At 39.9% G+C, this 26,146-nt stretch overlaps 1 protein-coding gene and 1 long non-coding RNA gene across 3 annotated transcripts in view; one reads left to right on the top strand and one right to left on the bottom strand.

Annotated features, from left to right (window-relative positions):
- MUSK (muscle associated receptor tyrosine kinase) overlaps window positions 1–26,146 on the bottom strand; it is a 113,913-nt gene that overhangs the window by 28,034 nt on the left and 59,733 nt on the right. For both annotated transcript variants that reach the window (XM_077141665.1, XM_077141673.1), the window contains 2 exons: window positions 19,502–19,661; window positions 9,822–9,828 (listed from right to left, as the gene is read on the bottom strand). In XM_077141665.1, coding sequence (XP_076997780.1) covers window positions 9,822–9,828; window positions 19,502–19,661 — 167 coding nt within the window. The remainder of the gene's footprint in view (window positions 1–9,821; window positions 9,829–19,501; window positions 19,662–26,146) is intronic.
- LOC143667442 (uncharacterized) overlaps window positions 1–26,146 on the top strand; it is a 71,276-nt gene that overhangs the window by 25,508 nt on the left and 19,622 nt on the right. The window lies entirely within an intron of this gene.

Genomic DNA, 26,146 nt, shown 5'->3' with positions numbered 1-26,146 from the left:
AAAGAACCTTGCTTGGATTAACTCCATAAAATAAGGGACATATAAGACCGAAAAAGGACAGAAAGAGAAAATCAGACTTTGGTCACAGTTTCAGCACTTGAACTACTTTGTTCTCTCTTTTTCAGAGACTTGCAAACTTCAAATTTTATTTGTGTTCATATTTTAGAGGTGAGACATGAAAGCAGATTGGGCCATTTGGTTCTTCAACCTGCTAACCCTATCACTTAAAAATTAAAATGATAAAAGGAGCAGCAATAACTGGGGGTGGGATGAATGCAAAGAATTCCTGCTGGTGCAAGTGATGGGAACCCAGCCAATGACTAGTGGAAGTTGTGTTTCTCCCCAGGTGGTTTTCTGGGACCCCTGGTGCTTCACCTGGGTGCTTCTGTCATGGGGCAGAGGTCCCAGGGAGCCCTACACAGGCTGCTGGTTATTTTGAAGTGACCTGCTCCATAACGCTGCTAGCTGATATTGCAGATGGGGTCAGTCCTCCTCTCATCTGCTGACGAACTGAGCCTGGCTGACCTCCCATTCTGTTGAGTTTATCTTTTTAGAAGTAACTACCAATATTTGATCCCAAATCCCCCCTTTTAATTTCTTTTATAATAGACAGCTCTTTTTTTTATTAATTAAAAAAAATTAACAAAACATTTAGAAATCATTCCATTCTACATGTACAATCAGTAATTCTTAATATCATCATATAGTTGCATATTCATCATTTCTTAGTACATTTGCATTGATTTAGAAAAAGAAATAAAAAGACAACAGAATAAGAATTAAAACGATAATAGAGAGAGAAAAAAACCTATACCTCACATGCAGCATCATTCAATGTTTTAACATAATTGCATTACAATTAGGTAGTATTGTGCTGTCCATTTCTGAGTTTTTATATCCAGTCCTGTTGCACAGTCTGTATCCCTTCAGCTCCAATTACCCCTTCTCTCTTTTTTTTTTTAACGGAAAAAATGAAATTAACCCAACATTTAGAAATCATACCATTCTACATATGCAATCAGTAATTCTTAACATCATCACATAGATGCATGATCATCGTTTCTTAGTACATTTGCATCGGTTTAGAAGAACTAGCAACACAACCGAAAAAGATATAGAATGTTAATATAGAGAAAAAAATAAAAGTAATAATAGTAAAAATAAAACAAAACAAAACAAAGCAAAAACCTATAGCTCAGATGCAGCTTCATTCAGTGTTTTAACATGATTACTTTACAATTAGGTATTATTGTGCTGTCCATTTTTGAGTTTTTGTATCTAGTCCTGTTGCACAGTCTGTATCCCTTCCGCTCCAATTGCCCATCATCTTACCCTGTTTCTACCTCCTGCTGGACTCTGTTACCAATGACATATTCCAAATTTATTCTCGAATGTCCGTTCACATCTGTGGGACCATACAGTATTTGTCCTTTAGTTTTTGGCTAGACTCACTCAGCATAATGTTCTCTAGGTCCATCCATGTTATTACATGCTTCATAAGTTTATCCTGTCTTAAAGCTGCATAATATTCCATCGTATGTATATATCACAGTTTGTTTAGCCACTCTTCTGTTGATGGAGATTTTGGCTGTTTCCATCTCTTTGCAATTGTAAATAACGCTGCTATAAACATTGGTGTGCAAATGTCCGTTTGTGTCTTTGCCCTTAAGTCCTTTGAGTAGATTCCCAATGGTATTGCTGGGTCGTATGGCAATTCTATATTCAGCTTTTTGAGGAACCGCCAAACTGCCTTCCACAGTGGTTGCACCATTTGACATTCCCACCAACAGTGGATAAGTGTGCCTCTTTCTCCTCATCCTCTCCAGCACTTGTCATTTTCTGTTTTGTTGATAATGGCCATTCTGGTGGGTGTGAGATGATATCTCATTGTGGTTTTGATTTGCATTTCTCTAATGGCCAGGGACATTGAGCATCTCTTCATGTGCCTTTTGGCCATTTGTATTTCCTCTTCTGAGAGGTGTCTGTTCAAGTCTTTTTCCCATTTTGTAACTGGGTTGGCTGTCTTTTTGTTGTTGAGTTGAACAATCTCTTTATAAATTCTGGATACTAGACTTTTATCTGATATGTCATTTCCAAATATTGTCTCCCATTGTGTAGGCTGTCTTTCTACTTTCTTGATGAAGTTCTTTGATGCACAAAAGTGTTTAATTTTGAGGAGCTCCCATTTATTTATTTCCTTCTTCAGTGTTCTTGCTTTAGGTTTAAGGTCCATAAAACTGCCTCCAGTTGTAAGGTTCATAAGATATCTCCCAACATTTTCCTCTAACTATTTTATGGTCTTAGACCTAATGTTTAGATCTTTGATCCATTTTGAGTTAACTTTTATATAGGGTGTGAGACATGGGTCTTCTTTCATTCTTTGCATATGGATATCCAGTTCTCTAGGCACCATTTATTGAAGAGACTGTTCTGTCCCAGGTGAGTTGGCTTGACTGCCTTATCAAAGATCAAATGTCCATAGATGAGAGGGTCTATATCTGAGCACTCTATTCGATTCCATTGGTCGATATATCTATCTTTATGCCAATACCATGCTGTTTTGACCACTGTGGCTTCATAATATGCCTTAAAGTCGGGCAGCGCGAGACCTCCAGCTTCGTTTTTTTTCCTCAAGATGTTTTTAGCAATTCGGGGCAGACTGCCCTTCCAGATAAATTTGCTTATTGATTTTTCTATTTCTGAAAAATAAGTTGTTGGGATTTTGATTGGTATTGCATTGAATCTGTAAATCAATTTAGGTAGGATTGACATCTTAACTATATTTAGTCTTCCAATCCATGAACACGGTATGCCCTTCCATCTATTTAGGTCTTCTGTGATTTCTTTTAGCAGTTTTTTGTAGTTTTCTTTATATAGGTTTTTTGTCTCTTTAGTTAAATTTATTCCTAGGTATTTTATTCTTTTAGTTGCGATTGTAAATGGGATTCGTTTCTTGATTTTCCCCTCAGCTTGTTCATTACTAGTGTATAGAAATGCTACAGATTTTTGAATGTTGATCTTGTAACCTGCTACTTTGCTGTACTCATTTATTAGCTCTAGTAGTTTTGTTGTGGATTTTTCCGGGTTTTCGACGTATAGTATCATATCGTCTGCAAACAGTGATAGTTTTACTTCTTCCTTTCCAATTTTGATGCCTTGTATTTCATTTTCCTGTCTAATTGCTCTGGCTAGAACCTCCAACACAATGTTGAATAATAGTGGTGATAGTGGACATCCTTGTCTTGTTCCTGATCTTAGGGGGAAAGTTTTCAATTTTTCTCCATTGAGGATGATATTAGCTGTGGGTTTTTCATATATTCCCTCTATCATTTTAGGGAAGTTCCTTTGTATTCCTATCTTTTGAAGTGTTTTCAACAGGAAAGAATGTTGAATCTTGTCAAATGCCTTCTCTGCATCAATTGAGATGATCATGTGATTTTTCTGCTTTGATTTGTTGATACGGTGTATTACATTAATTGATTTTCTTATGTTGAACCATCCTTGCATACCTGGGATGAATCCTACTTGGTCATGATGTATAATTCTTTTAATGTGTTGTTGGATACGATTTGCTAGTATTTTATTGAGGATTTTTGCATCTATATTCATTAGAGAGATTGGTCTGTAGTTTTCTTTTTTTGTAATATCTTTGCCTGGTTTTGGTATGAGGGTGATGTTGGCTTCATAGAATGAATTAGGTAGTTTTCCCTCTACTTCAATTTTTTTGAAGAGTTTGAGGAGAGTTGGTACTAATTCTTTCTGGAATGTTTGATAGAATTCACATGTGAAGCCATCTGGTCCTGGACTTTTCCTTTTAGGAAGCTTTTGAATGACTAATTCAATTTCTTTACTTGTGATTGGTTTGTTGAGGTCATCTATGTCTTCTTGAGTCAAAGTTGGTTGTTCATGTCTTTCCAGGAACCCATCCATTTAATCTAAATTGTTGTATTTATTGGCGTAAAGTTGTTCATAGTATCCTGTTATTACCTCCTTTATTTCTGTGAGGTCAGTAGTTATGTCTCCTCTTCCATTTCTGATCTTATTTATTTGTGTCCTCTGTCGTCTTCTTTTTGTCAATCTTGATAAGGGCCCATCAATCTTATTGATTTTCTCATAGAACCAACTTCTGGTCTTATTGATTTTCTCTATTGTTTTCATGTTTTCAATTTCATTTATTTCTGCTCTGATCTTTGTTATTTCTTTTCTTTTGCTTGCTTTGGGATTAGTTTGCTGTTCTTTCTCCAGTTATTCCAAGTGAACAGTTAATTCCTGCATTTTTGCCTTTTCTTCTTTTCTGATATAGGTATTTAGGGCAATAAATTTCCCTCTTAGCACTGCCTTTGCTGCATCCCGTAAGTTTTGATATGTTGTATTTTCATTTTCATTCGCCTCGAGGTATTTACTAATTTCTCTTGCAATTTCTTCTTTGACCCACTCGTTGTTTAAGAGTGTGTTATTGAGCCTCCACGTATTTGTGAATTTTCTGGCACTCCGCCTATTATTGATTTCCAACTTCATTCCTTTATGATCCGAGAAAGTGTTGTGTATGATTTCAATCTTTTTAAATTTGTTAAGACTTGCTTTGTGACCCAGCATATGGTCTATCTTTGAGAATGATCCATGAGCACTTGAGAAAAAGTTGTATCCTGCTGTTGTGGGATGTAATGTCCTATAAATGTCTGTTAAGTCTAGCTCATTTATAGTAATATTCAGATTCTCTATTTCTTTATTGATCCTCTGTCTAGATGTTCTGTCCATTGATGAGAGTGGGGAATTGAAGTCTCCAACTATTATGGTATTTGTGTCTATTTCCCTTTTCAGTGTTTGCAGTGTATTCCTCACGTATTTTGGGGCATTCTGGTTCGGTGCGTAAATATTTATGATTGTTATGTCTTCTTGTTTAATTGTTCCTTTTATTAGTATATAGTGTCCTTCTTTGTCTCTTTTAACTGTTTTACATTTGAAGTCTAATTTGTTGGATATTAGTATAGCTACTCCTGCTCTTTTCTGGTTGTTATTTGCATGAAATATCTTTTCCCAACCTTTCACTTTCAACCTATGTTTATCTTTGGTTCTAAGATGTGTTTCCTGTAGACAGCATATAGAAGGATCCTGTTTTTTAATCCAGTCTGCCAGTCTATGTCTTTTGATTGGGGAATTCAGTCCATTAACATTTAGTGTTGTGACTGTTTGGGTAATACTTTCCTCTACCATTTTGCCTTTTGTATTATATATATCATATCTAATTTTCCTTCTTTCTACACTCTTCTCCATACCTCTCTCTTCTGTCTTTTCGTATCTGACTCTAGTACTCCCTTTAGTATTTCTTGCAGAGCTGGTCTCTTGGTCACAAATTCTCTCAGTGACTTTTTGTCTGAGAATGTTTTAATTTCTCCCTCATTTTTGAAGGACAATTTTGCTGGATATAGAAGTCTTGGTTGGCAGTTTTTTTCTTTTAGTAATTTAAATATATCATCCCACTGTCTTCTAGCTTCCATGGTTTCTGCTGAGAAATCTACACATAGTCTTATTGGGTTTCCCTTGTATGTGATGGATTGTTTTTCTCTTGCTGCTTTCAAGATCCTCTCTTTCTCTTTGACCTCTGACATTCTAACTAGTAAGTGTCTTGGAGAATGCCTATTTGGGTCTAATCTCTTTGGTGTGCGCTGTACTTCTTGGATCTGTAATTTCAGGTCTTTCATAAGAGTTGGGAAATTTTCAGTGATAATTTCTTCCATTAGTTTTTCTCCTCCTTTTCCCTTCTCTTCTCCTTCTGGGACACCCACAACACGTATATTTGTGCGCTTCATATTGTCCTTGAGTTCCCTGATACCCTGTTCAAATTTTTCCATTCTTTTCCCGATAGTTTCTGTTTGTTTTTGGAATTCAGATGTTCCATCCTCCAAATCACTAATTCTATCTTCTGTCTCTTTGAATCTATCATTGTAGGTATCCATTGTTTTTCCCATCTTTTCTACTTTGTCCTTCACTTCCATAAGTTCTGTGATTTGTTTTTTCAGTTTTTCTATTTCTTCTTTATGTTCAGCCCATGTCTTCTTCATGTCCTCCCTCAATTTATCAATTTCGTTTTTGAAGAGGTTTTCCATTTCTGTTCGTATATTCAGCATTAGTTGTCTCAGCTCCTGTATCTCATTTGAACTATTGGTTTGTTCCTTTGACTGGGCCATATTTTCAATTTTTTGAGTGTGATCCGTTAACTTCTGCTGGCGTCTGCACATTTAGACAGATTTCCCTGGGTGTTGGATCTAAAAGTTTGGAAGATTTTTCTGTGAAATCTCTGGGTTCTGTTTTTTTTTTATCCTGCCCAGTAGGTGGCGCTCGTGGGACACGTTTGTCTGCGGGTCCCACCAGTAAAAGGTGCTGTGGGTTCTTTAACTTTGGAAAACTCTCGCCGTCCGGGAGGTTCGCTAGCTGAAGCGGCTTGGAAGAGTGCCAGCCGGCCCGGGGTCCGAGCGCGGGGAGGGTCGCTGGCCGCCGTAGCCCGGGAAAGCGCCCGTCCGAATTTCCTAGTCGGCCCGGGGCGCCAAGTGTGGTGGGAGGGCGCCAGCCGCAGCGGCCCGCCCGGGAGTGTGCACCGTTCCCGGGGAGTCACGGGTTTGGAAGGGCCCCCCCCGCCCGTCACCGTTCTCCGTGATCTGGGAATTTCCGATCCAATTCTCTCAGTTGGTCCGGGGGGCCGCGCATGGTGTTGGCACCAGCCGCCGCGGTTTTAGGGGACCGCCTGTCCAATTCTCCCAGCCGGCCCGGGAAGGGGGAAGGGAGTGACTCCGGCCGCTTGCCGCCCCGCCCGGTGAAGCCCGCACCCCTCGGCGATCTCACCAGAGTGGGTTCTCTCAGCCAGCCAGCCGTTCCAGGATGGGGTATGCTGTCTTTTTTATCTCTGTCGTGGCTTTGGGAGCTGTTCTGTATCGTTTCTACTCCCCTAGTAGCTGTTCTGGAGGAGAAACTAAGATCCGCGCGTCTTACTAAGCCGCCATCTTCTCCGGAAGTCCCTAGACAGCTCTTTTTGGTAAAATGGAATTTTGAAAAACTTCTCATGTACCATTTACTGGTATTTCTTTCTAATTTAAGTTGTATATATCACATTCAGCCGGACATTTTTAAATGTCATCTTCAGTTTCTATGAGGGAAGTGTCTACTCCCTTTGAACACAAGACCCTGTCCAAGGGCATGTCCAGATGACCAGCTGTGGCACATCTGGATTTATGATAACCCCTCTACTCCACAGGAAGCACCTCAAGTTCCTATCCTCTCTTCCTCTGGGAGGCACACCTAAAAGCCATACCTCTCAGGTAGTACAGACAAATCTTCCCTTAGAGCAGCCATCTATCTCATGGCCCCATGAATTTTCCCACCACCTGTAATGACCGGAGCTTCTCTGCTACCTCCAATCTCAGAGCAAATTGGAATTGTTCTTATTCTTTCATGACTAGTGTCTCTGTTATTCATTCTCTTAGGGGGTCAGCAAATAAGACCCAGAGGCCATATGCAGCCCACTGCCTCCTTCTGTCCAGCCTGTGAGCTAAGAATGGCATTTGCATTTTTAAATGGTTAGAAAACACCCAAAACTAAGAATTTAGATGAAATTCAAATTTCAATGTCCGTAAGTAAAGCTTTATGGGAACGGAGCCTTGTCCGTTCATTCATGTATTGTCCGTGGCTGCTTTTGCACTGCATTGGCAGAGCTGAGCAGTTGCAACTAAGACTGTGTGGGCCACAGAGCTGAATGTATTTAATATCTGGCCCTTTACAGGAAAAGTTTGTGGAGCCCTACTCCTAGGCACAGATCAAATGTCATTTTTCTGAAATATCAAACACAATGTGTCTAAGGAGAAGGACACGTGTTCCTCTCCAAAATACCTCTTGTGTTTCTTCTGCTTCAAATCAATACCTGTTTATTGTGTTAATAGGGAGTGGAGTAAAGATTTCAGAATTTTTAAACATTTGAAAATTAATTATACTAGTCATATAGAGAAATTTAAAACATTTTATATATTTTGTTTATATAGATATATCTTCTAATCTTATATAAAATATAATTATAATTATACCATAACTCTATAAAATAAAAACTCTAAAAATGACTTTTTATATCCTGCATTTTTACTTAGACTGATACTATAAACATTTGCCTGTTATTTTTCAAAATATCTTTTGAATATTGTTGTTGATAACTCTTATTATTTCCTTACAACAAATTACAAAAAGTGGATTTATTCATTCAATAGGTGTAACTAGTCAAGTTCATAATAAACATTGCTAAACTGCACTCTAGGAAGGTTATAGCAATTTTTTCTACGCCAGTAGAGTTTGAGAGCGCTTGTTTTTCACGAGTGAAAAATGGTCCCCAGTTGCTCTTTAGTTAGCACTTACTTGAGTTCACCATTCTTATTTGCATTTATTTGCATGTATATGATCTTTGAGTCCTTTGGAAATTTTATGTTTCCGTCATTATGTTGCTTGGAGTTAATATTTGTGTGTGTATGTGTATGTGTGTGTCTCCTAGTAAAATGTAAATTCCTTGGAGGCAGGAAAAATATAAGATTTATTTGGTTGCTCTACTTTCTAATACAGTGCCAGCAGTAGAGTAGGTGATTTAAAAATGCCATGTGCACAGGTAGGGCAGGAGTGCTGACAGTGTGTGAATGGAAGGTAAAATCTCTTCTGTCAGTGGGCTGTATTTTAATTTAACTTTTATATTAATGCCATACATTTCTTCATTAGGTATTTCACTTCATTCTAGAGTCCTTAAGTGTCAGAGGTCTGTTTCTTAGAAATGTGATATCCATCTAAGTCTCTAACTTTTTATTAGGTAAATGAATGTATCAAAACTATATGGATTGGGATAAAATTGAGAATCAACCAAATGTTCTTATATAATGAATTATTTTGTTCCCTGTATCATCCCATTCATTCTTATGGAATTGGAATCAATGCCTGAGGTTCTAGATCTCTTTTATAATTAATGACTGGGGTTCTAGATCCTTTTCAGGTACTCTGCTAAGTGGGGTTTAGTTTAGTGGGGTAGTTACAAGTCTGAGTTCTTGAGTCCATCTGCTGGAGCTCAGATGGAAGTTGGTAGTTTGCTAGCCTCTGCCTGAGTATCCCTTGGTGCAGCAGACTCCTCATGTGCAAAACGGGGATAATAATCATTGGTGGAAGGTTAAAATGAAAAAAGTGATACTCATAAAGGGACCACAAAGCTTAGTCTCTGTTATCGTTATTGCCATTGTTGTTAATTAACCATCCTGAATCTCAATTTCCTTGTTTATAAAAATAGATAAAAACAGTCTTCACACTTGTGTCATGAAACTTTTTATGAACATCAACTTGACTAAATTACTGCCAATAAAACACTGCAAGTTGCAAAATGTTTGGTTACCAGGTGATCCCATCTTATCCACAGGACACAGCTATTAGGGAGGGCTTGGGAGGCAGTTCTGGGTTCCTCTTCCAGCCCCATCATTGACTGGCTGGTGTAAGACCCTCATCCTCTCCAGTTCTCTCTTTGTTTCTTTTTGGTAAAATAGCGATGATAGTACCTATTTCATTGGGTTGTGTTTAGGATAAATGTAAACAATACATGTGAAGCTCTTAGCACTGTGTCCGGCACATAGTTTCCAAGTTACCCATCATAATCTTCATCATAATCATCATCATCATTTAAGAGTATTCAAAGCATTAGGAATTAGAAAGTTTCTAAAATGTCACAGTATCCGCAAATAGCAACACTCAATAAATGGCATGGCAAACAAACAAACAAAAAAAGGAAACATCAGTAGGATTACTAAATATCTTACCTCCACTCTATTAACCGGAAAGGAAGTCCCCACAGGAAACGAATTAAAGGAGAAAAGAAAAAAAAAATTAGTACATTTCCATCCTATGAGTTGGAAAAGACAGTTTGGATGTGATATCTCTAATCTTTAAGTTCCTGAAAAGTTTCCTGTTTCTGCTAAGAGGGCCAATTGCTGCACTAACAGGCACATTTGATAGTATTACAATGTGCTGGCTGAGCTGGTTCTGTGTATCTTCCCAGCCTGAAGGCATGCCCTGCTCCAGGTCTGGCCCTGGTGTATAAAAGTTTGATAGGAATGAAAATAGAAATCCTGAATTATTGGCCAGTGAGAGGAAGAGAACTTCAGCTTTCTCCATACCCCTCCCAGCCAACAGAGGGCGCTGGTGACAAGAGGGGATGTTGGCATTGCAGACATGATACCACCCAGTGAGATGCGCACTGAGGCTGAGGAGTTCATATTTTTCTTGCTGTTTCCATCTGAGCAGGGAAGGGGGTGAAAGAACTACAGAGAGACAGCAGGGCAGAGAGAGGGGGTGAGCACGGGTGCTCTCCACCAATAAGAGTGACAGGGATCTACTTTCCTGTGAGCTAAACGGGCACCGTGGGAGGTTAACTGAGTTCTCAAGAACTTAGTTGATTTTTGGCCACCAGGCAAGAGGATGCCAACAGGAAGAGACCGTAGGGATTGAGACCAATTGCTAGGGGTTATGAGAGGTGAAGCCATATTAGGGAACTGTCCACTGGAGAGTCTCTGAAGGACTCCCCAGAGAACTCACAGGTCCCATGAGAGAACCAGGGTTTAGATGTCTGCAGCACAGACATTAATAGCCTAAGCTTAGTATTCAAAGCCTTCACTCAGGCACCTGCTGGGTTTGAATATTAGCTCTGAGTGTACTTGGGCAGCCCTCTGTGCTTCGGGTTCTTTATCTGTAAAATGGGAAAAATAAAAGTAGCTTCCTCATTGGATTGTTGGGATTAAGAAAATTCATATATCTAAAGCACTGGCATTGGGAACACACTTTGTCATTTTTAGTAGTATTATTAGTCAGAGGCATAGCAACAATAGAGAAAGGAACAAAATGGCGCCTGTTAAAGAAAAGCCCTTTGCACTCTTCTCTGTCAGTTCTCCTCCCCTTCAACCCACTAGTAGAATTTAGAAAAGCAAAGGAGGAAGGGTTGAGTGTGGGTGTACATGCAACAGAGCGAGTTGCCTCTCCCTTCCAGGTTACTGGAAGGGAAGGCTGGTTAGCAGTGAGGTGAGTGAAGTCAGTAAAATTTAAATTAGATAAAAGCCTGGAATTCTGAACTAGGTCAGATTGTGATTTTTTATTTCTAAACATTACATGGAAATGATAGAATCTGCATAAGAACTTGCAAAAGATTTGCTCCCCAGAAGAAAAGGGAGATTCCACAAAATGTAATTCCCCCAAATCCCCAATGATTGGAGAAAAATAAAACCATTTTCTCTGTGTACCCTTCAGGTTTAGACTGTTAGGTACTCTCCACCCTCTCTAGTACCTTTTTAATTTGTGAGTCATTCCAGTGTAATCTGTACCCCACAATGGACATTGTCCTTAAACTTCTGATATAGGTCAAGACTTCAGCTAGTAATGAGCTTCAGAATTTTGTCCCTCCCCACATGAGTTGCTTTGCTTAGAGGTAGAAGCCCAATCCTCATAGCTGACTCTTTTAGGATACTTTCCTGGTAACGTTCAGAATAGTGACAATGCAGAAAATATCAAGATGTGCTCAATTTTCATAGGACCCCAATTGTCAGAAAAGTTGCCAGGCAATAGCTGAATCAATAGCATAGATTTTATAACTATTTTCATTCTAAAAAAAAAAAAAAAAATCTAGTAGATTTCCTCATTCTGAAAAAAAAATCTAGTAGATACCCTCTCTGTTGAGATAAGCAGGTTAGGCTGTGGGATTGTCATTTTTATCCTCTAAGGGATATTGCCAGTGCTGTCCACAAATTATAAATTAGAGTTGGAATTTAAATTTTAGGGGCGATGGACGGGAAGAGAGGCCTTCAGGGACCCCTTTGCCTCCTCAAAGATGCTGGGATGCATATCCATTTTAGATACCAATTAAGATTACAAACTCATGTGAAATAGGATGGGCAAAACTCTATGGCACCGCTGAACTCTGGGGAAAGGGACACCTACATGCTTCAAACTTCGTGGTAATGCTGCCACTGTGCAGATGGAACAGATGGAAGGGAACCTTTAGGAAATTCTTCCTGATCAAATGGTTTATAGCTTGGATGCCTAAAGGCAAATTCTAATAGTGGTTGAACAGGGAGACCTATTGAATGTTGAAGGGACTATGAAAGACCTCTCACTTAAAGATGTGAAAGGAGAATTTGATAGTACGAAGACAAACCTGTGCCAAAGAGAGTCCAGCCATCGTACTTGGGAGGAGATAAAAAGCTTAGATAGGCTTTTCTTTCAAGGATGAGTAAACAAAGAAATGTGTTGTTAATTGAACGTGTTGTTAAAAGTCCCAAGAATATTAAGAGAAATCAGAGGATGCCCAGATTCACTGGACTTCCCTTTGTTTCTTACAAAAACTTCTCCAGACACACTTTCGTTTTCGGGGTTGGTTGGGGTGGGGGTTTCCAAGAGCCTTGCAATTATAAACATGTTTTTTTGGTCTTAAAATTAGACTTTCAGGGGCGGGCCGCGGTGGCTCAGCGGGCAAAGTGCTTGCCTGCTATGCCGGAGGACCTCGGTTCGATCCCCGGCCCCAGCCCATGTAACAAAAACGGAGAAACAGAATACAATAAAACAAGAAAATGTTTAAAAATGTTTCCCTTTCTTCCTTCCTTCCTTCCTTCCTTCCTTCCTTCCTTCTCTCTGTCTTTCCTTTAAAAAAAAAAAAAAAAAAAAAAAAAAAAAAAAAAAAAAATTAGACTTTCAAAAATTCTAAAACTTTCCAACAGTCACCAGTGTTTACAGCGTCCTTAAAATTATCTGGCAAAGTCCATAAAGCTTTGCCTCCCTGTACTCTAATATAAGAAAGCTGCATGACTGTAAAAAGAACATTCGCCTTTTTATGCCTAACTGCAGAATAGCTGGTAGCAATTTAGTGTGGCTACTGGCTGGTACTCATTTATTCTTTTCCCTTGTATTAAAAAGCAAAAAAAGGTTTTTAATCAATTTAAAACCTGACTAAGCTACCATGAAGTGCCAGGGGCCGGTATCTGTTTTGTTTTATAAGAATAACTACCTATCTGGGTTGAAGTTGTGAGTGGTAAAGGGGATTTTGTGTCCTGTGACATTACCACGTGGCTCACCGTCATCTCCAACATTGGCAGGGAGAGGGAGTGTAGCCGTCAGATATGAGAGAGAACCTGTGGTCTGGTGCTACATTCAGCTGGTTAGATGGGCGAGGAAATCTGACTCAGAGTTCTATTTTATGTTCTGTAATAGTACAAAACATCAATTCTCTTGAAATACAGAAACTAGAACTCTGCGGTCCATCTGTGGGCAGAGGGCTGGGGGACCCCAGTGCTACCAGGTCAGGCTTTACCTCCTACCCATTTTTGATTATGTTACATACATTCATTGCTGTTTTAAATTCAGTGACCAGAACCTCCAGATTCTGAAGTCAGCCCAAAGAAGACCCTGAAGGGGCTTCCCTAAGGGGAGAGCGTGACTGCTGACTCTTCCCTGCCCTCTGGGGCTGGGGAAGCACAGAAGGAACTCTGGACCTCGCTCTCCTCTGAAGGACTATTAGAGCCATTGAGAAGGGGAAATACAAACGTGCACTTTCCTCTTCTGAAGCCCTGGGTCTATTTTGATGGCCTCTGGCTGTTCCAGGACTGTGCTTATTACAGGGATCATGGTCTGACTTGCTACCCTGCCACAGGGCCAAGGAATCTGATGACAAAGAGAAGGCATCTTGCCAAATCCCGGGCATCCTGGTGAGTTTAAAATGTAACTCGAGCCTTTCAGCGTTGTGGCTGGAGGGAAAATGCAACTTCCTGGTTCATAGTGAGAGGTTCCAAAAGGTTTTCTGACTCCTTTTGATGACAAAGAGCAAATGTAAATGTGGGAAAGAAGTATAGCACGTTTCTCAAACAATGCATACGGATTTGGGTATGCACATGGAAGGGTTTGGGGAAAACGAAGGCTGATCTTTACTTTTTGTTATCGTTCAAACACTAGAAATATCATTAGACATAATCCTAAATGCTAGGCCAGCTTTTTCCACTTCCAGTTTTCCTGCTGGGATGAGTACATAAACAAACTGAGTAACGTGAAACACGAGGAATGTGACAAAGGGGGCTGTTGACTACAGAACACTAGGGGAGGCTGGGAGGGCTGAGTGAGAGAGAGTTTGGGGTAAGAATTGATAGAAAGGCAAGGAGAGAAATCATGTCAGATATGAAGCTCTGGACCTCTGGCCAGCTCAATGGCAGACCAAAGGAGAGGGGCTGGAAATAGAAAAGGAGATAGCAGATGCCACCCCCACGTTCTGGGCAGCATAAGCCCATACTTCTTTGAAATAATTCTGAATTAAAGTGACTCCTTGAATCCCTTTTTCATCAGAGTGGCCTCATTTCCCTGGAGTATTGGTCCAGAGAATACTCCAGGGGTGAGAGAGAATTTCCTCAGTGATGACAGAGAGAACTTCACGAGACATTTTGTAGGTTTAGCTGAAAAGAACAGATTGAAGAGAGGAAGAAAAATGGCAGATGCCTCATGGAGGTTGAGCACTCTTATTCAATTGCACTCATGAGACACCCTCATTAGATAATCTTCTCCTATTTTTTTCAGTTTTGACGAACAGCTCTCATTTCTTTATGCGCAACATTGGGCAATCCTGTTATTCTCTATATGGCAGCATAGCTCATGCTGTGCTGAAGAGAGCACGGCACGGTCCCGAGTCCTAATTATACGTTAACCTCTTCTGTTTCAGTTTTCTAGCTGCCGGAATGCAACACACCAGAGACGGATTGGCTTTTAATAAAAGGGGATTTATTTTGTTGGTTCTTCAGAGGAAAGGCAGCTAACTTTCCCCTGAGGTTCTTTCTTACGTGGAAGGCACAGGATGGTCTCTGCTGGTCTTCTCTCCAGGCCCCTGGGTTCCAACAACTTTCCCCGGGGTGACTTCTTCCTGCATCTCCAAAGGCCTGGGCTGAGCTACTAGTGCTGAGATGAGGAATGCTGAGCTGCTTAGCTGTGCTACGTTGCGTTCTCTCATTTAAGCACCAGTCAATTAAGTCAAACGTCACTTATTGCAGCAGACACGCCTCCTAGCTGACTGCAGATGTAATTGGCAACAGATGAGATTCACGTACCATTGGTTTGTGTCTGCAGCAACAGAACTAGGTATGCTCACCTGGCCAAGTTGACAACTGAATCTAACTAACACATCTTCCTTAGGCTGCCTGTTCCTGCCTTTATTCCAGTTCCTTGACAACTTCTCACAGGCTATTGAAAATACACCCCTGTCCTGAGTGGTTTCAAGCCTCACTTCCAGGATCCCCAGCCTACTCCCACTCTAAAGGTGATCGGTGCCTACAAGGCCAGTTGACTGAAGTCAAGTCATTTCCGATTCCAGTCTCTGTGATTGTTGCTCCCACTGAGGTCATTTCTTCTCATTTGCCTTCTCTGCTGTCACATGCCAACCGAGGGATAGCAAATTCTACTAGTATTTTCCATGGATGCTAAGCTGCCCTTGGTCATTGCCCCTCGCCTCACTCTGGTCTGTCTGCAATGTCTCACACCCCATTCTCACTGTGTCCTGGCCCATTGTTTTCCTATGCTTCCTGTCTCATAATTTAAGGTTCTTTCTGCCACCAGATTATATCATCATTATTTAAGGGTTACAGCTTCCTCTGTTGGTATAATCCATTTATTAATGGAGTTTGATCAAATTCTCATTTGGGCGAGGACAGGGATGAAGGTATGACAGCAGTCATCCTCAGAAGTCCTTTCAGCATCTTGGAGGTTACATCCATAGGATGGCTCTGCCTTTGGTTAGGGTAGACATACTAATTTTATTGGGTTTCTCTCCTTATTCATCAAAGCATATTTCTGGCAAACCACCTTTCTATTTCTGATGAGTAGCTATGAAAGCAGTATCCCTTACCCATTCCTTCTGGCATGGTATGTGGAAAGAAGGAAGGTAGGGGAATTAGGAATTGAGATATTCATTTTATACATTTCTTTCTCTGAAACCAGATCCCAGAACAGAGATGTATAGGTAGATTTTTTTTTTCAATCCCAAAGCAAAGGGAGTTTTTTTCTATTTCTAAATTGGGAATCTAGAAACGGAGCACCCTGTGTGTGTGTGTGTGTGTGTGTATGGGGTGGGGAGTCCTCCATACTCTGACATGGGATGGTCATATCAGTGTAAAAATGGTAGGATTATGTAGTTGGTGAGACAGCAGGACTGAGTTAGTAGGTCTGAATCACTCTTGGACTTTGTGTAGCTTGGCAGTGATCCAGAAATTGCTTCAGGCCCCATGAGGGATAAGGAAGAAGCCGAGTTGGAATTCAGCTGTCCTACCATAAGGCCACAGTAGGGAGAGAGAAGGTGAACTTTTTGCAGAGGTTACAGAGTCTACATTAGACAGGGGCTTGAGGAGGGATTAGGCTGCTCCAGAAGGGACTGAGTCAGCCAGGAAGGACCTCTGTGTCCTAACAAGGCCAAGAGATGAAGTCACAAGTTTACCAGCTACAGACAGCACCAGAGATCAGGGGATCCAGAGGACTTCATCAAATGAATCCAAGTCCCTTTCTCCCTTGTCCTCAAGGGGAGGAGGGAGGAGGAAGAGCAATGGCAAGGGATTGATCTTTGAAAAACTGAATAGTTATCTGAAATGAGACTCTCATAAGAACAGCAACATTAATTTTTCTCCTCTGCCCAGTGGAGGTGTAGGTTAAACTTGACTAGGTCAGTTCATTTTCTTGGGCATTTGAATATTCATATACAAATGTTCTCTCTGTCTTTCTTCATAAATATATTTATGTTTTGTATGTACACATACACATGAGTGCGTATGTATAATGTAAATATATAGAGATTATATAAGCCTATATTTATTTATTTAACATTGGATCTTGACCTAATATTTAGTAAAGTATAAGATGAGACTAGAATAATTCCAGGTAATTCATTTCCTGGACCTTCTCATTTCATGGTTTGTTTGTTTTAATCTGTTATTGTTTGTCTTAGATACCTTGCTGTTTTGAGGCTTTGATGTATCCCAGAAAAGCCATGTTCTTTATTCTAATTCAATCTTGTGGGGGCAGACCTGTTGTTTGCGTGGGACCTTTTTGAGTAAATTGTTTCCATAGAGATGTGACTCATCCAATTGTGGGTGGGATCTTTTGATTTGGTGGTTTCCATGGAGATGTACCTCCACCCATTTAAGTGGGTCATTATCAACTTACTGGAGTCCTTTAAGAGGAAACCATTTTGGAAAAAGTTCAGAGCCAACACAGACAGAGACATTTGGAGATGCAGAAAGAAAACTCCCACTGAGATGCTGTTTGAAATCAGAAGCTAAAGGACCAGCAGACACCAGCCATTTGCATTCCCAGCTGTCAGATGTGTTCTGGACACCATCTACCTTTCTTGAGTCAAGGTATCTTCCTCCGGATGCCTTAGTTTGGACTTTTTTTACGGCCTTGGAACTGTAAAGTTGTAACTTAATAAATTCCCTTTATATAAAAGCCAACACATGGATGGTTCAGTGGTAGAATGCTCGCCTTTCCTGTGGGAGACCTGGGTTCGATTCCCAGACCATGCACCCCCCCCCAAAAAAAGTCAGCACATTTCTGTTATATTCCATCTCTAGCAGCATTAACAAACTAAAACAGATACCTAACAATTTTATATACATTTTAACTCATTCTTCCACCCCACTGCCACATTCGAATACTTGCAAATCTTGCCTTTTCTATCCTGACAGATCTGTGCATCTCTGTTCTTCTCTCTGTACCTGTTGCTGCTGTTCCAGACCTTCATTTTTTTCTGGACTCTTAGAAGAGCCTCCTAACTGGTTGCCATGTCTCGCAGCCTTTTGATCTCCCAACATCTTTTAATTTGCTGAAGAATATATCTGAGCATATCACTTGTCTTCTCTAAAATAATTAGATGATTTCCATTGATCAAAGATACATTCAAACTACCCAGTCTCTTTATAAACTTGCTAGTGATCCTCTTTCAAACCTTTCTTCCCAATCCTAGGTTCACTTCCAGTCTCCATCATACTCTAGCCTTGCCAGTGACTTGCTGCTTTCTAAACACATTTTGACATTTTCATCACATATCCATGTCTCCTGCTCAAATGGCAGCTCTTTCCCAAGGATTCCCTCAAAGTCCCCATGTCTGTATTATGTGGTTGCCCTTTATCTGTGCTTCTGCAATAGCAAATAGTCTGTACTGTCAGATACAGGGCTGACTGAGTTCCCTGGAGATTGAGTTCTTGGAGGACAGGGACTTTTTGTTATTTAGATTGGCATCCTTTATTCTACTTACCACAGTGGCATGCATCTGGCATATTATGTATGTAAAACAGCAAAGTGCTATGTAATTTGTAATAGTTTTATAATTATATGTTAAATTGAGTTGAATTTTCTTTTAGGAGTTTCTCTACTCTCTTGGAGAAATGATTGTCCACCAGTGACAGTTCTAGGATAACTGATGTGATGTCATAAGAAACTTTAGGTAGTTGTAACGCTGGAGGAGAAGGGAAAAGGGAGCCTCAGAGGGCCGACTATGCCCAAAGTTTCCTATGTGTTTCTCTGTGGCCTCTCTCCTCATCATCTTTAAAAATACAGACTTTACTGGAAGGTTCCCATCAGGGAATATCAAAGAAGTGGAACACTAAGAAGAAATTGCTGGCTCTGGGGAGCTGGCCCTGGACACAGGTTCTACCGGTGCTTGTCTAACATGTCAGGCCAAGCACCTCTCTGCTGACCCTTGGGCAGTAGGCATGCTACAAATATAACGTGCCTGGCATTTCCTGATACAGGGATTATTTATATCTCTAGGAATTCTATAAATGTTCTCAGAAGCCTTTAGGACATTTGCATTTTAAAAATAAACCTTTATAACTCAATATAAATATCCTAGAAATCCATGTGTCAGCCCTTTTTCTTGAAAACACCTGGAAGTACTGCTATCACTAGAATAAAACAGGAAAGGGAAAGACCAAAAAGATTGATTACATGCTCATAAGTAAAATTGTCCTCAAGAAACAGCCATGCAGAAATTGGCACAACCATGTTAGATACCTGCCAACTTAGTCTTTGAGAGCCTTGGAAAATTTGTTTAACCCAGAGAAAGAAGGAAAGAATGTGAACAGGGGCTTAAGAGGGAGAAAAAGTGGTGGTGGAGGAGGAGAGGACGAGAAAGGGGAGGGAGGGAAATAAATAGGGAGAAGGAGAAGAAGAGAGAAAAGGAGAGAGAGAGGAGGACCTGGAAGCTCTTCCCCATTGCTTGGAGAGGTATTTGAGGATTTAGTTTTCAAGGTAACAAATCAATCAAAATCAATATCTGGGTCAACTCTTGGAGTGTTCCCATGAAGGATAAAATAGTCCAAAGTAGAACGGAGTGAGATATGGAAGGAAAGGGAGATATTCCTAATGCAAGATGTTGTGGAATAGGGCCAACTCCCACCCTCCCTCAGAGCAAGGCGGATGTGAAGGGCCATCCTACCTGCTATACTGATAGTGGCCGCAGCCTTTGCAGTACTAAATTTCTCTCCATGCTTATTGGTAGCTATGCATGTGTAGAGTCCTGGCTTGGTAATAAAAAGCTTCAGTTTTGAGTCAATCACTCTGTCTTTCACACTTTCTTGAATGGACCCAGAAGAAACCTGGTAGAATAGGAGAAAACAGAAGATAGAATTAGGTTGAGGTTTTCCCAATATATGGCATCACTAGACTTAAAGGGAAAAGCATTAGGATTATGATAAAGGCATGTGGTAGATTGTAAAAATAGTCACAAATTTTTCACTCCCTACCTCTCTGTCTATGCCCTTGTAATGTAATTTTGTAGCTTCACCCTCAAGAGATAGCATCTATCTCCACTCATTGAGTCTGGATTGGCCTTGTAATATATTTTGGAATGACCCAGGCAGGGACCTGAAAAACTCTTGTATATTTGGGGCTTGTTTTCTTACTGCTTTTGGAAACCGTGAATAAGTCAGAATTAGCCTGCTGAAGGCATATGGCCCAGTTAACTGCCCTGTCCCAGCTGAGAGCCAGAAATAACTATCAAACAAATAGGTGACAGCTTCTATATGTACTCCTGAAAACATGTTCTTAAACTTAATCTGTTCCTGTGGGTGTGACTCCATTATAAGTAGGACCCTATAATGAGGTTACTTCAGTTAAGGTGTGACCCACCTCATTCAGAATGAATCTTAATCCTGTTACTGGAGTCCTTTATAAACAGAATGAAATTTAGACACACAGAGAAAGAAAGCCATGGACAATAAGAAGGCAAAAGTCAGTGGAAACTAGAAGAGAACAGAGAGGCCAGGAGAGGCTGCCATGTGCCTTGCCATGTAACATAGGAGCCAAGGTCCAAGGATTACCAACAGCCAGCCGCAGAATGCTAGTCTTTGGAGAGAAGGCATCACCTTGATAACTCCTTGATTTGGACTTTCTTTTAGCCTCAAACTGTGAGCGAATAAATTCCCATTGTTTAAGCCGACCCATTGCACAATATTTGCTTGAGCAGCCAAGGAAACTAAAACACCATCCTAGACCAACCAGCAACCAGCATCAGTCTGGTAATCACAGCAGCTACACCATCCAAGATCAGTCAAGCCTGGCTTAAATCAGCAAAACTACCCAGATGACCCATAGGCTTGTGAGCATGAATAAATTGTGGTTGTTTTAAGGCACTGAGTTTTGGGGTGGTTAGTGATATAGCAATAACTAGTGCAAGGCATGAAAGATAGTGTATAGATAGTCCAAGATGGACCCTCTAGGCCCTGAAGATAGGGACATTCAATGAGGGGTTGCAGATTTCTGGATCTATTTTCATCACTCCTGTTCAGTTGCCCACAAATGCTTATCAGGTAGATGAATGGTTACCAAGAAAAATGGTTGGGGGCAATTCTATTTCTGAGGCTTGACAAAGATCATGCTTGTCTACTTAAAGTAGAAAATGAAATGTTCTTGAACAGTCAGAAAATCAATGCAATATTAAGTTGCCAGATTAATTTACATACATGCTGGTTTATTAGTCATCATTATTCTCACTCTGCGGTAAAGACAACTCTCTGGCACGTTCTATTAGGTTAGACTTAGAATTTGAAGCCAGGCTTGTCTGACACCAAAGCCTGGGCTTTTAGTCATTATGATATACTGTCTTCCCTGGTCCAGAAGAGAGAACAAATAAAGAGCCATTTAAAAACAAGAACAGTAACAACCATAAACTCAACAAACCAACCAATGATGAGTGAAATAAATGTCATTGGTTAAGTGGTGGGCTTTTTCCAAATGATGATTTTTCAGTTTTCTTAAACACTATGCCATCTTTTCAATAATTAACCTTTAACTATCACTGCCTATTTTAGGGAAAAATGATGCCAGCTTGAGGGCAATTTGAGTGAAATGGAGATCCAGGACTCAGTCTCTTGGAAAAAAAGAGGTGGGTCCCACAGTGACCTGCTTTTGGTTGCCTTGTAAGATATTCCACTGTGCAATATTAGGGAATCAGGCTGGGAATGAGAAATTGGGAGCCAGTTATTTTACTGTTTTGCCTGAGGGAGGATTTGCATGTTTAGATTAGCAAGCGAGAGGGAACACGATGCTTTCTTCCCACTGCTGCTGGTGGCTGGCTGCTCCTGAAGCATCTCTGTAGCAATTAGGCAGTGAAGTTCAAAATAATTCATTTCTTTGTCTTATTGTTCTCTATCTTTACTACTAGTCTTAATCTTTATGTAAGAATTGGTTTAGGTAAGCACCCAATTTATCTTAACTAGGGAAACTTTCTAGGTCAGATCCAAGTATTGTGGTATTTTCCCCAAATAAGCAGCCTGGACCCTGGAAGAAATTGACAAAGCAAAGAAGAGCAATATGTCTAAGAGACCCCCTCAGTTGGGGATTCAAACTGATTTCCTGATTATCATATTTATCGGAGCTGCCACTTGCTATGGATATGTGTTCACGTTAGATCAAAAGAACAAAACAGTTTGAAATACAGTTTTGGAGACCCTAAATTTGAGTACAAAACAACAACGAGTAAAAAAAACCAAAGATCCCGACCTCTACGCTCAGTCAACATGCTTTATGCTAGGAATATACTTTGTTTATAAATGCAATCCCTTTGCACCTTGTAGAAGTGAAATCCGTAGAAAAGTTCTTTCCCTCTATTGCAAAGTCAGTTCCCTCCTTCAAGAAGGAGGTCTGTACTATGCCTTGGAGACAATTTAGAAAGAAGTAATCCCCCAGAGGCTGCCTAAATTCCCACTCTTTTCATGTTCACACCTAAGAAAATCATTCCTAAACACCTCCCCAAGGTCACTGAAGACATCCTTTGGTAGGAAAGAGAAGCAATTTTTAAGCTGCCTGACCTCCCTTCTCCTGGACTTCATCCAGGTGTTGAAACAGTTCAGCAAACAGACCAGCAAGTCACTCTGCTCGTTGGTTGGTGATGATATGACTCTTAAATGCTTTTCCTCCTGCTTCCAGAGGCTGTGACTCATGCACAGCAGGCCTTGTTAGTCATAGTTTGAATTTGTTTTTCTTTCTTCAGGGATCATCCTGACCAACAGTTTAGTATTTTTGATGATCTAAAAATAAAAACAATTCTCTGCCCTCCATTTTGATCTTTCCCCCCTCAGGTTTGAAAGATCAAAGGAAAGGGTTTAGATGATCACTGTGAGCTTTAAGGCAGGTGTCCGCAGGCAAAACAGAGCATTTAATTGAGGTGACTATTGCTTGTATTTACATAAATACACCATTTTCTCCAAGTCCCCCCGGCAGACTGACCTGAAGGAGCTAGATAAACAGTTCTCTGTTTTGTGTGTGGTGTTTGGCCTTTCTGAATTAATGAGGTCAAAAGGAGGTGGAAGAACAGGAAACTATAGCAAACAGCCATCCTAATTCACACCTGAGTTCATGTGTGTAACCACTCTTTGATGATGGCAAACAGTGTAGATCTGTGCCATATTTTTATATCTCATTAATACATTATTAAATGCTATCTTGATGGACTCTATCCCCAGTTATAGGTAATGTGATACTTCATCATAATTTGACCTAAGCATAGTAAGATGTCTCAGAGGGCTTCTTGTCTCAACTGGCCTATTTTGCAAAGCATTCCTGCAAGTTTCTTGTGGAACTGTTATGGTGTGGCTCCGGGGGGTCCATATTCACAGGGTTGTATTAGTCTGGTCTGTACATCATAGGAAAAGGAATAATAGTGATAGGTTTGAACCTGAAACAGGAGACAAAATAACGCAGGCCGTGCCATGGAACATTCTACTTATCGCCCTACCCCACCTGGCCCAGAAACTCCCCACTGATACCCAGACCAACAGTTCAAGATTTTCTCCTATCGAAACAGGCTCCTTCCCTCCCCCAGGCCCCAGCTCAAGGTCCTTTCCTGTCCTGCGCCCCCCAAACCCTTGCGCCACTTATCACATTCCATGGTCACTCAGGTATAAAAGAGTCTCCATTACCCAGGTTAAAAAACCTGATACGTAAATCTGGATAGGAAAACCAGGTCTTGGTAGCAGATCAGTTTAAGAAAATTTGGGATAATGACTTGGGTTAGCCTAATAGAAATTGATAGCATGATAATGCTATTAAAAATGTAGAAGCTATTTGGTTTCTTAATCCATATAGGATCAAGAAAGGTGATAATCTCAAATTAGTTTAGACTATAACCAGAGGATTGGGTTCAGTTTTGGGTAATACATTATAGGAAGTACAAAAGCAATGTCTATTGTGTTCAAAGAACAATAGTCATGGTTTTAGGCCTTAAAATCTAGCTGAATCAATAAGGGACAACTCAAGGAATTAGAGGCATTTGATTGAAGTGAAGATACAGATGGACAGTCGGGAGGTTGTCTTCAAATATTTGATGGGTTTTATATTGAAAAAGCTTAGACATTCTGAATAAGTCTTAGAAAGTATGTCTAGGCTTAAGCAACTGTAAGGCAAATTTTGGCTCAGTATAATGAAGTAATTTACAACAGCCAAAGCTTTCCTAAAGCTAAGGGGAGCAAGGAACTAGTATGTTTTGTGATGATTATATTTCAGACAGTGTGTCAGATACTGTTAGGCTTTAACTCTTTTAGTGGGCCACATTAGAAAATAGTTGTTTTCCTGACACTAGAGGAATTTAAACAAAAATAATGATTAGTAATCCAGCTTTGGGTTATCAGGTGTTTCATTCCTTCCCTCTCAAGACAAAAGCTGCCATGTTAAGGGTCCCACAGTTTGTAGTAAAGCATTTACTTTACGTGGGGGTAAGGTGGCTGCTTTGTGAAGTTCACCAAGCATTCTATTGCTTTCACAGTTTATCTGCAACTTTTGCTTTTAATGTAATATATCTTTATATGGAAATAAAATAGACAGAAAAGAAACTAAGTAATTGGTTTTAGAATACTTCCAGGATAATACTGGTATCATCAGAAAGATTGGATGGCTATACGTATAGCATAGACTATTCAGGTTGGCATCCTTCTAAGAGCTTTGGTAAAAAAAAGTGCTGAGAAGTGTATCATGTCAGCCTTCAGTTCAGGTCATGGGAATCTTCAAATCTGTTCCTAATATGCTGTGAAGCCCTTGACAAATCACTGACCTGACCTCTCTTTTGACCACATTTCAAATACTGAGTAAAGAACAAGCAAACATCAAAGCACTCTTTTTGAGCTAGGCGTAAGATTAAGCACTTTCCCCCCTAAAAATTAGGTAACATAACAAGCACTGCAACATTTATTCTGAACTTACATTGTACAAGACTAACTGCTTTGCAAAATTGTCTTATTAAACCCTCCTCCAAACTATCAATATCCTCTACTGTGATGAAGAAACTCTTTGAAGCACCAAGAGCTTAAGGAACATGCCCAAGTTTACACAGTAAGATAAAAAGATTCCAGAGCTCATGTAATTTTTTTACCAAAAATGCTGCTTAGAAATATAGATGTAAAATATAGGTGGGCTTCCCCTTTAAAAAATTCAGAAATGCAATCTTCAACATAGATGATTTGGCTAATATTTTACAAAATTCCTCTAATAGATTAAAAAGATTAAAATTTTAAAAACTTTTGCAAGAGCTAAATTTATTGGCTAAGGCAAGGAATAGATGCAATTTTTCTACATTTTTATTTGAATGCCAAAATAACTGAAATATTGGTACAATTTTGGATAAATCTGCTTTAAAAATATAAGGATGTTTTCTTTTGAAAATGCAAGCTCTATTTGACTCACACCAAACTATTATTTATAATATTGTAAATCAAAAACAATATTACTACTCACTCAAGAAGTTTATCTGGGAGTACCAATATCCATGAAAAATTAATGATGCTTTCAAAGGAAGAGAGCAAAATATTTCTTAATTACTTTGGGCATTCTGCTTGACTTTCTCTTGTTCTTTGGCTCTAAGTATGAAGGGTTTTAGTTTACTTGTATGTTCGCAGAGGTAAGAAAAAAGCATTCACATCTTTTAAAATACCCATGCCATTGTTAAAGAAAAGTCACTGTTCAAATGCCTTAATTCTGCGCCAAATATCTCCCAGCTCTGCATTCCTTTCTGTACAGTCCACTAAAAATTATATCAGAGCTGTGGATTTCTTCTGTATTCTTGGACTCAATAACCTATCTGGTTTGCTGTTTTAATAACAGTAAATGCTTGAACTTGCCTCTATTTCCTGTGATTTGTGTCAGTGTGGGCAAGGCTATCTCAATTTCATTTTGGACTTGGTGGCGTTCTGGAGAACAAAACTTGGCTGTCAGAACAACTTACTGTCTCGGACCATAAGAACTACGGATGTACTTGTGCTTTCTTCCCGAAGGGAAGTTACTATTAGTTTGTTCTATTCCTGTTTTAGAATCCCAGGCAAATGGACCTGTTTCACCTTCTGCTTTTTGTGAGTCACAACTTGAAAGGGTAACTTGGGAGGTCTACTCAGTAAAACCAAAACTAACTCAAACCATCCACTGTCTAATTACTCCTGAGCACCAACAGAGAATCAGTGTGCTTCTTTCAGGTCTCAATTCATATAGCCTTTTGAAAACTGAATGTTTTAAAAGCATATGACTTTCCTTTTACTTCATTACTGCTTTCATAAAGTAGGAGTAATTATTAAAATCATATGGAAAATTCTCAATCCTC

This window comes from Tamandua tetradactyla, chromosome 2 (genome assembly GCF_023851605.1).
Source record: "Tamandua tetradactyla isolate mTamTet1 chromosome 2, mTamTet1.pri, whole genome shotgun sequence".
NCBI classification, from domain to species: Eukaryota; Metazoa; Chordata; class Mammalia; order Pilosa; family Myrmecophagidae; genus Tamandua; species Tamandua tetradactyla.
This window is presented reverse-complemented; position numbering and strand designations above follow the sequence as displayed.